General features: G+C 41.4%; 1 protein-coding gene across 1 annotated transcript; it reads right to left on the bottom strand.

The window, feature by feature from the left end:
* Nucleotides 1-851: 851 nt before the first annotated feature.
* Nucleotides 852-9,276, bottom strand: tomm40l (translocase of outer mitochondrial membrane 40 homolog, like). The gene is made up of 10 exons (XM_085148717.1): nucleotides 9,132-9,276; nucleotides 5,841-6,055; nucleotides 5,683-5,750; nucleotides 5,204-5,296; nucleotides 5,021-5,122; nucleotides 3,504-3,609; nucleotides 3,231-3,353; nucleotides 3,070-3,146; nucleotides 2,880-2,982; nucleotides 852-1,613 (listed from the first exon to the last, which is right to left on the bottom strand). Exons 2-10 carry the CDS (start codon nucleotides 6,052-6,054, stop codon nucleotides 1,474-1,476), a joined length of 1,026 nt encoding a protein of 341 aa, XP_085004843.1. The 5' UTR covers nucleotide 6,055; nucleotides 9,132-9,276; the 3' UTR covers nucleotides 852-1,473.
* Between the last annotated feature and the right edge of the window lie 712 nt (nucleotides 9,277-9,988).

Below are 9,988 nucleotides of genomic sequence, written 5' to 3'. Positions count from 1 at the left end.
TGCCTCACAACAAGAAAGTCCTGGGTTTGAATTAAGCGTGGGATGTCTGTGGGATGAGTTTCCATGTTCTCCTTGAATCTGTGGCTTCCTCCCACAGTCCAGAATCACACATTTTTGGTTAATTGGTGATTCTGCTGCCTTATCTACTCATTTAGCTTCACTCAAACAGAACTAATCCAATAAGATAGCGGTGAAGTAACCAGTTACGTGCTCTGAGGGGTGAAATTAAAGTTTTTTTTGTCATCACAGATGATGAGAATGCCTTTAGTTCCTCCTCACAAACCTCTGATCAGGTGTAGCCTTCTTCTCACCCCATGACACCCAGGCTCCAGCTCTGCTACAACCCTGAAGCAGATTGATGACAGATGCTGATTATCTGCCAAAACTGGGTCATTCTTGAAGGTTTCCAGGCTGATGTAATTCAAATTCTGTGAAACAAACAATATATTGTTGAGAGCAACTGATGCTTTCACAATATGCTGCAGGAGTATAAAGGCTAGAAAATGGTCATGGTCGTGCCATTGCTTGGTGGATGTCAGGCAGCGTATCATAGATAATTTAACAAGTGGGTATGAATGTTACTGTTGTGAAATAAAAAAGTGATACAATAGTTTCTTATAAAGTGTTGTAGGTGGCTAAAGCCTAAAAACATTTATCCCATTGGTAGTGTTGCTAGGCAACATGGCAACAACATGGCAACAACATAATATCTGATATTAGATAAGATGTACCTGTGTGCAAAGTATGATTGCTCAACTCCTTCAGGAGTACGCACACAACATCTACAAATGGCTCTTTTTAAAAAAAAAAAAAAGTTGACGTTGACAGAAGGAAACGAGTACGACGTCCAGTTTTTGTAAGAAATTGTATTGATCAGCTTTGAAGAGGTATATACAGCTCATATATACTGTTCAGTATGTATGTAACATAAAAAAGGCAACAAAACAAGTGATGCATTGTGAACACGACATACAGTACAGTACACTCCCTCCTAACAGCTGGTAAACTTGTCTGTAACCAACAACTGATACTTCTTTCACTCACTGCACACCAAGACAGACTTAATGGTAAAAAAAAATAATAATAAAAGAAGAAAAATTTTTAAATCAGGAGCAAAATAAAAACAAACATGACAGGCACTGAACTCAAACAAAGAGCTCTGTAAATCTGTCTTCTAATGTTACGTCCGCCTGCTGTCTATGTGTCTGTTTATGACGAGGGTCTGCTTGTTCCTGACAGGTAACTTTAATCATTACACTACTGATCATCGAGGGGATTCATCTTTAAGGTTTAGAGTCAAATGTAGATTTATATTAACCGCTTATATTCACCACATGTGGTGAAAAATGATTTGAGGAAACCAGCACTATAATTATTGGTCAAATCTACCAAAGAGGTCACCGGCAGTTTTCGTGGTAAAGTCTCTAGGTCAGTGGTGCGTCTGTGCCGTTTGTGAGCCGGCACTACGTCGGCCTAACCGATGTTGACGCCAAAACCGCACTGGAACTTGTTTTTGCGGTGGTTGAGGAAGCCGGAGAGGGCCAGAGAGAGGGGCAGCGGGAGCAACTTCTTTTCCAACGTTGCCCCAACTATCCAGTTACTGTCAATTGAACCTGAAAGAGGCAGAACGGCAGATTTAAAGTAAGAAAAACTCTCAAATTAAGAAAGCCTTTGTGTATATGTACACCTCTGGTGCGTTTCACAGCTGGGTATGATCGTGTCCGTTTTTACCTCCATTTGAGTGATTTTGGAACATTACACTGGGATGAGACTTTGTGGGGGGGAAAAAAAACACAGAGCAATGTCTTTGCTTCCAGTTCTGGCTTCTTCTCTTCCTACATCAGCATTATGTGGCAGTAATGTGGCAACATCTATCATTCAGCAGAATACTGTAGCAGCCTCCTCTGCCTTAATGGCGGTTCTTGTCCAGAAAGTGAGTCTCTTTCTTGTTATTGGGCAGCAGTATGACCTTAAGCACAATTTAAGTGGACACACAACAAGGGATCGTTGTGTGTAAGCTCGCCACACCACCAACTCATCTGTCCATTGGTTGGATGAGATAAAAACTAATGAGGACTTATTTTCTTACTGCAGCAGTTACATTTCTGTTTGGTAAACCTACCAGATCCCATTGACAAAAACACAAATGTTATCTCACAGAACATAAACCAGGAGGGTTTGTCAGGCTGCTTTGATGCTAGTTTGACTCCAAATTCATCTTCTTTCAGGAGGCGCCTCCAGATCACCCTATGGCAGCATCCTTGTGCCACACTACATCCGTGAATCTTCTCTTTCCCAGCAGCTCCATATTCAGCATCCTTTGTCCAATATATTCACTATCCCAAAACTCATCCACCTTCACTCAAACAAAGCTAACCCAATGAAGCAGTGGTGCCCTAACCAGCTGTGTGTGGGGATGTCAGCACAGTCTGGAGGCTGTGATGAGAGTTCCTCGTCAGTTCCTCATCACCAAGAGCAGCGAGACAGCAGCTCGAGAGCCAAAACACATCAAATACATCCTATACTCACCCTGGAAGAAGTGACGGGGGCAGATTTAAGCTCGACTGCTTTAAATGACCCTTTTCTTTTTTTTTTAATGTATAATCATTTGGAAATTCTGAGGGGCTTATAAAACTGGGACACAGTTTTGTTGCTAGGGGGGCAATTTCTGATGCAAGCAACTTCAGATCTTCACAGCTCATATTTAACACCACAAGGTTTATAAAAACTCTAAAAACGCTATAAATGACAAAGCACATTTATAACATTGACTTTGTTCTATAATCTGTCACAAAAATTTGGCTGCAAATAAAATGCAGCGATGGATAAAGATGAAACTGCTCTCCTGAAATTATTTTACCGAACATGCACATCTTTACCTTTAAATTGTAAATTTGCTTTAGGGACATCTAGCTGGTAGCCAAACGACACACTGGTGTCTTGCATGCGGGCACTCGCCTCAAACTCCACACCGACCTGTAACTGTAGAAGAGACAGATCATCATGAAGGCCAACTGTACAAAATAATGAGTCTTTTCTTACAAAAGAGATACATGCGGATGCGGTTACCTGATCGTTGGCTTTATGGTAGTAAGATGCATGAGCTCCCGCTGAGCCGAGTGTTAAAGTGGCGATGTAGTTGTTGCCTACAGAGACGTAAATCTATCAGTTAGGACATGTGTCTGACGTTATAGTTCAGGCTTTGTATTAATCTTTAAACTGTGTCTCACCTGTGTATCTGCCAACTAAAGACATTACTGAGCCCTCCTCTCCAGGCCTGCGGTGATAAACCAGCTCCCCTCCCAGAGCCAGAGCCGGCGTTATGGACTGGAGGTAGTGTGCGACTACGATACCTGACAGGTGCACGACAGCAAGATGACAACAGATGTTCAGATGCAGATCACAGTTTTGGTTTTGTCTGACTACATAGCTGCTTTTCACCAATTTAAAAGAACAGACAACAGTAACAGTGACCTGCACGGCATCTGTGACTGATGACCTACCAGAGCCAACAAGGACATCTGGGTTTCCGAGCGTGACAGTTGCAGTAAAATCTTCTCCCCTGAACTCAGCGTCGCCCTGCCAGTTCACAAATTTGTGTTGCTGTGTCTGAGGATACAACATATTTAACAGTTAGAATCATGCAAGAACAATAACACACAAAATAGAAACATCTCAGAAGACATTTTTGAGCGTAGAAACTTTTCGCCACATGAAAAAACAAAGTAAATAAAATAAAAATAAGAATCTGACCGTGAAAAAACCCAGCAACTTCTACTGTATACTGATGGAGCAGATATAGACACTCTGCACATCTGGTGCTTAATAATCAAAGATAACTGGAAATTTGGCTGCTAACAAGTGCAGCATCCCTAGTTTTATCCCACAGGGTTGTGTCAGAGAGTCCGGTGGAAAAATCTGTCAAACATGCAGAGGAACCTGCTGTGGTGACCCCTGGTGAATAAGGGACCAGCTGAAAGCAGGTTTAACTGGAAATGTGACTGGCACAAAGTGCTCTGAGGGGATTTATGTCAAAACTGCACGTCTTATCATAACGGAAAATATATGAATAAACTGTAAATGTAAAGGGTAAAAAAAATGCCAACATGACACATTATTTTACTCTTTACCCCTTGAAAGCCAACTAGGAGTAATCCATGAGGCTGTTTGTTGAACATAGAGGTTTCTGTAATATTTCAGGTCTGCTTATGGAACAAATTAAATGGGTCTGCAACAGAGGGTACAGAGGGTGGTCTCTGCATAGGCAGCTACCCTCAGAAAAAATCATCAAGCACATCTTAAACACATGCCCTTGGGGGCAGGGATACCTCAGTAGGTAGAGTGGTGGCCCCACATTCGGAAGGTCGGGGGTTCGATTCTCCTGAACAGCTACCCTGAGGTACCCCTGAGCAAGGTACCGTCCCCACACACTGCTCCCCGGGCGCCCAATGGCTGCCCACTGCTTCACTGAGTGAATGGGTTAAATGCAGAGAGGAATTTCCCCACGGGGATCAATAAAGTACACTTTCTTCTTCTTTTCTTTCTTTCTTTCTTCTTAATTAATATATACTTATGTGTCAAAATTGGCCATTTAGGGTACTGGGGAGGTCTTCAAACGTTGCCTTTATATAATATATAAAAAGTCAAACGAGCACTTTACAGACATCAGCTGACTCTAGTCTGAAATTAGTGGGAATCCCCCCCAAAATAATTCATTCCTAAAGTGTAAACTGTGATTTTGTGAAGACTGGCTCAGTCTGATAAAGTCCAAAGCCTTTAACTTGTTTGAACTGTTGAATGATCTTTCTATTAAAAAGTATGTTGGTACACTAGACGGCCAAAGTTGGTTGGATTGTTTTTATTATTTTCTTTCTATGGAGTAAAACATTTTTATTTTTAAAGAAATTGCTAAAAACTGCAGTGAATTGTTAACAAGAGTCACTGTAGAGCCCCACTCGACCCACACATTTTGATGGTTGCATTAAAGGGAAAAAGTCCAGACAGCAGTAAGAGGTTTCACCTGGAAGGCCACTTTGGATCGTATCCTGTTGGTGATCTGGTGGATGATCTGGGCGTTAAGGCTGCCGCTGTTGTCCATGTCTCCCACCATGACTGGAAACGACTGAACAACAGGAGAGTGTTTGTATAACAGTTTAAACCACCGCGTAAAGATGAGATTCACATTGAATTTAAGGCTTCATACCTCTGCTGGACCCGTCTGCTTCGATCCAACATACGTAGCACCGAACCTGTAGAGGGAATCTCCGGTGGTGCTCAGCAGCACAGTGTGAATCACCTGCAAGCACGCAGATTAAAAATGCACTTTATTCACATTTATTACAGTTCGCTGAAAACAGTCCAGTGACGGCAAAACTTTAGACTAAAACGACACCGTAAAATCTGAGTTTTAAATATGTTGCTGGACTTCATGAAGCGACATAAAGGAGAATCGCTTCAGTCGTGCAATGACGGTAAAAACCTGCGTCAATGCCAAAGTTTGACATAATCTTATTTTGCTTCCAGTATGTATTCCCCCTCTCATTCTACAGACAGAGGGAATCTTAAATGAATATAATCTAACTATCTTCATCACACCATCCTTGAACATTTGGGTACACAGATATCAGTCGAGAAAGCTAATTTTAGCCAAGCTAATAACAAGGTTAAATGAGCTTAACTGACCTGGAAGTGATTGCTAAGACCCTTATTAACAACTAGCTTCACGCCTTCCATCTGCAAAGGAAAAACCTCTGAGGAGAAAACACACACAGGTAAGACAAATTGAGATCAAACAGACATTCCTCTCCAATAAACATTTTTTTTAAACCTGCTCCTCTTACCTTTGCACTTCCGATGACACTCGTCAAACGCCCCTGGATTGGGCAAAGCATTTTCTGACTCCTGCTGCTGAGCAGAGGTTTCCCCAGTCTGGGGTATAACTGCGGAAACCGGAGGCATCCCAAAGCCCGGTGGCACCGTCAAGCCAGGGGCAGGAGTGCCACCCGAGGCTGGTGGTGGTGGGTTGGGGGAGCTGGCAGCCAAAACACTGCCCATTCTGAATAGCCAGGACAGAAACACAGAGACAGAGAAGGAAGGACTGAGTGAGTAGCTGATTTATAACGCAATAACAGACTGCCAGTACAAGCTGAGGAAACGTTAAACATTAAAGGAAACTTGTTATGGTTTTCTTCATTTTCTCTCATATCCTGTATATATACTGTTACAACACTCACTCAAGTCATGGTTCCAGCAGCTTTTCTACTCTTTGTGCTGTATGATGTCAATAATAGCTGATATCGCCAATATCTCCAGGCAAATAACTCTGTCTGTGACCCACTTACTGTTTAACCTTCTGTTTGTGAGGGTCAGCCAATCAGAACAATGTTGGCTTACAGGAAAAGAAGCTTAAGCAGCTAGTTACAGATGGGGGAGGAACTGAGACTATATCAAGGCCCTGAATTAAAGGCCTAAGTCATGGATTACTTTTTACGCTGTAAAGCCTCTGTAGTAAACATGTGGAGTTCGATATGAGCAGAATAGGTTTCTTTTCACCAATCAGCACTGTTAGTATAAGTATAATACAAATATGTCAATAACACAGGCAAACCTAGAGACTACTCATGTTTTATCCATATCAATTACAACATTATCAACTAACTTTGAGCATCAAAACTGAAACCAGCATAGTAACAGAGCCCCACCACAAAGAGTCCGATGCTATTGTTTAGCAACCGTCAGAAAAGCACTTCAGTATGGATACAGGGGATTCATAAGCTTGGAGTCTTATAATTTAGACTAACCAGTCAATCATCCTGAGCTGGTTCTAGTTCGCCAGGACGGCAAAAAGTTAATGAGCCGAGTTATCGGTCCACTCCACACTTAAAATAGTCCTGAGTTACTTGAGCAGGGTATGTTGTTGAACAAAATTGCAGTTTTAAAGTCAGAGTTTTCATGTCATGATGGTGACTCTCTTAACCTGGTAAGATCACTGTGGTGACTTTAGCTGAGGACATGAGCTGGTCCAGAGGAGATTATGTTCAGATTTGGGTTTAAAACTGAGAGGAACCATCGCAGATTCTCCTTCTTCTAAATGTGATATAAATCAGATAATGTCTGATCAGACATTTCCATTCACCCCAAAACAAATCTGTGATACAAACCATTACAAAATAGGCCACAAAAGCACTGAAATCATGTAGAAAATGGAAGCTTTTGAATGAATTAAGAAAATGAATTATTTTCTGCAGCACCAGGAATACCTTTAGGTTTATCTTATATGCATCCCCTATTCTCTGATAACATCACTGAAGCAGCTCGCATTCAAGTGATCAATTTGTGCAGAGGCGTCAAATGACACAGCCTTTTATGTGAGTACACAGAGCTTGGAGCAGAAAGCATGTGCTGGGAAAGATGATAACCACTACTGTGACACTTGTTATCTTTGACAGGGGTTTCTGGTTTTGTTGAATCAGCAAACACAAAGTCAGTCTGACCATATCAGACCTGTGTTGTAGCCCACCCCTCTGTTTTCACACTAAAAACTCAAGTCAGCATAGTTTCCAAAATGACAGTAATAAATCGCATACACTTTAAAATATTAGTGTGAACATACAGAGCTGTGAATTTTTTTTCGCCCTTTCTTGTTCCTCTTTTTTTCTTAATTATGAAGGAATAACGTTATCCAAACATACCTGGCTCTAAAAAACGACCTTCCCTCTATACCTAATAACTAGCTGTGCCACCATTGGCAGCAAAAACTGCAATCAAGCAACAAAGCAGCCCTGGACCATCACACTACCACTGCTATGTTTGACATATGTCTGATATGTTTTTTGTTTAAATAAAACGCTGTGTTAGTTTTACTTCAGATGTAAAGGAACTCAAACCTTTCTAAAAACGTTCATCAGTCCACAGAATATTTTCCCAGATATCTTGGGGATCATTAAGACGTTTTTGGTAAAAATCTTGGATGCCATTTTTGTCCAGGCTCTTTCTTATTGTGTTTTTCATCATGAACTCTGACCCTGAGTGAGGGTTAGAGTGAGAGCTGTTCTTTAGATGCTGTTTTTGGCTCTTTTGTAACTTCTTTTGGAGTAATTTTGGTAAACTGGCCACTCCAGTGAAGGTTCATCACTGTTCAAAGTTTTCTCCATTAGTGGATAATGAGCTTAGCTCTCACTGTGGTTCACTGGAGTCCCAAAGGCTTAGAAATTGCTTTGTAACCCTTTCCAGACTGATAGATGTCACTAACTTGGTTTCTCATCTGTTCTTGATTTTCTGTAGATCATTGCATGATTGCAGATCTTTTAACCTACTGCACTTTGTCAGAGGTTCTATTTAAGTGATCTGATAATTGATCAGCTCTTGCACTAATCGGGCGTGGGTGTGGCTACTGAAAGTCAATTCAACTTTCCAAAAAATGTGATTAATTACAGTTTGGCTTAACAATAAGGGGTAATTGCTCTTTCACAGTACTGTACCTTTAGCAGCAGCACCCTGTACCACTATGTTCCACCACCTGCCAAGCGCCACTAGGAGGATCCCGTTTCTCTCTGATGTTGCCATTAAGTCATAAACTTATAATTATGTAAATTAATATAAGCATATCACGGTGACAGATCAAACTGATCCTTTCGGAGTTTGGAAAGCGTTTGCTTGAACTAATTAAGCATTAAAACAGCAGTGCCTCAGGTTGCTCATGAATGAACATGTGCAGAATGGGTGTAGTGTCCCTTTAACCTTCCTTCCAAACAGCTCACACTCATTCATTTGCAGTTAAGGTAAAAGAGGGCGGTTAAATTAAACTAACAATGATGCGATATGAATGAAAATGTCCACAAACCAGCAATTATTATATACTCTCATAATTTTGTGTAGCTTACACCCTGAATGGGAACTGCCTCATGTATAAGAAAGCATGAATAGGTTAGCCGTGCTAGCTCCTTTAGCACCTGATTAGCTTGCTGGCTAGCTTTACAAACAGCAACTGACAGTCTGGAGATAAAACGCTGCTGCTTATGGAGGAAAACTGCGGCCGATCTGTGAGACAAAAGTTGCCGAACAAAACCGCCAACATGCTTCCATTGAAGCATCACGTTATATAAAATACAGAGCTTTCAAATGCTACTCACGTTGTGATTTCCAGAGGACGATACAGCCGGAAGTTGAAGCCAATGGCACCAACGAAGAAGACTCGGGAGCCCCGCCTTTTTCCTCAATGCAAAATGATGATTGGATGAAGGAGCATGTATCCGCGGACATGATTGACGAAGTCATCTATCAGTTATATGAGGCGTCCTTGACGAATCGCAGGCCGGGCTTCGAGTTGATGTAATGCTCATTCTCAAGCATTATTGGCTAAACAAGGAACGGTCAGCCGTAAGGGGGCGGGGCGTTGACGCCGATTAAGAGAGACCAGCCGGGCGGTTGGTTGGAGTTTTAAGGGTGGTTGTAGTAAAAGGTGAAGAAGAAATACTTTCAAGGTCAAAAGGTAGCCTGAGGATCTCCAAGCAAACAAAAAGCATTGTTTTCAAACAACAGGCCTCTGTCCCATTATGGCTACACAACGAGCAGCACCCTTATATTTTGTAGCTGGAGGCCCAAAACAGTAGATGAACAGTTAGAAAGGTGGAGAAAAACGTACACATACAAACCCAGAGTACACAGAGAAAAATGTACTATCATCTTGCACTAGTGAAGTGCAATACTGCAAACTTTGGTATCCAGCCCACACCAAGTAAATACAGGGCTGATACCAAGAAGGACACTGATACAAGTTTAACCTATAAAGGTAGCTTGAGTGACCACTAAATCATGATTCATACCTTCTGTAATAATTACTTAAATAAAAATAGATGTTCAGATATTTTTCATAATGCATGTTTGAGGTGTGGCTTTTTCATTTCCCCAAAAATAATTTATTTACCACAATTTACATGTAGATGAAAAATGGGTTATATACTGAACTTAGAGGATAGACACAAGGTCT

The sequence above is a fragment of the Neolamprologus multifasciatus genome, chromosome 22 (genome assembly GCF_963576455.1).
Source record: "Neolamprologus multifasciatus chromosome 22, fNeoMul1.2, whole genome shotgun sequence".
Taxonomy (NCBI): Eukaryota; Metazoa; Chordata; class Actinopteri; order Cichliformes; family Cichlidae; genus Neolamprologus; species Neolamprologus multifasciatus.
This window is presented reverse-complemented; position numbering and strand designations above follow the sequence as displayed.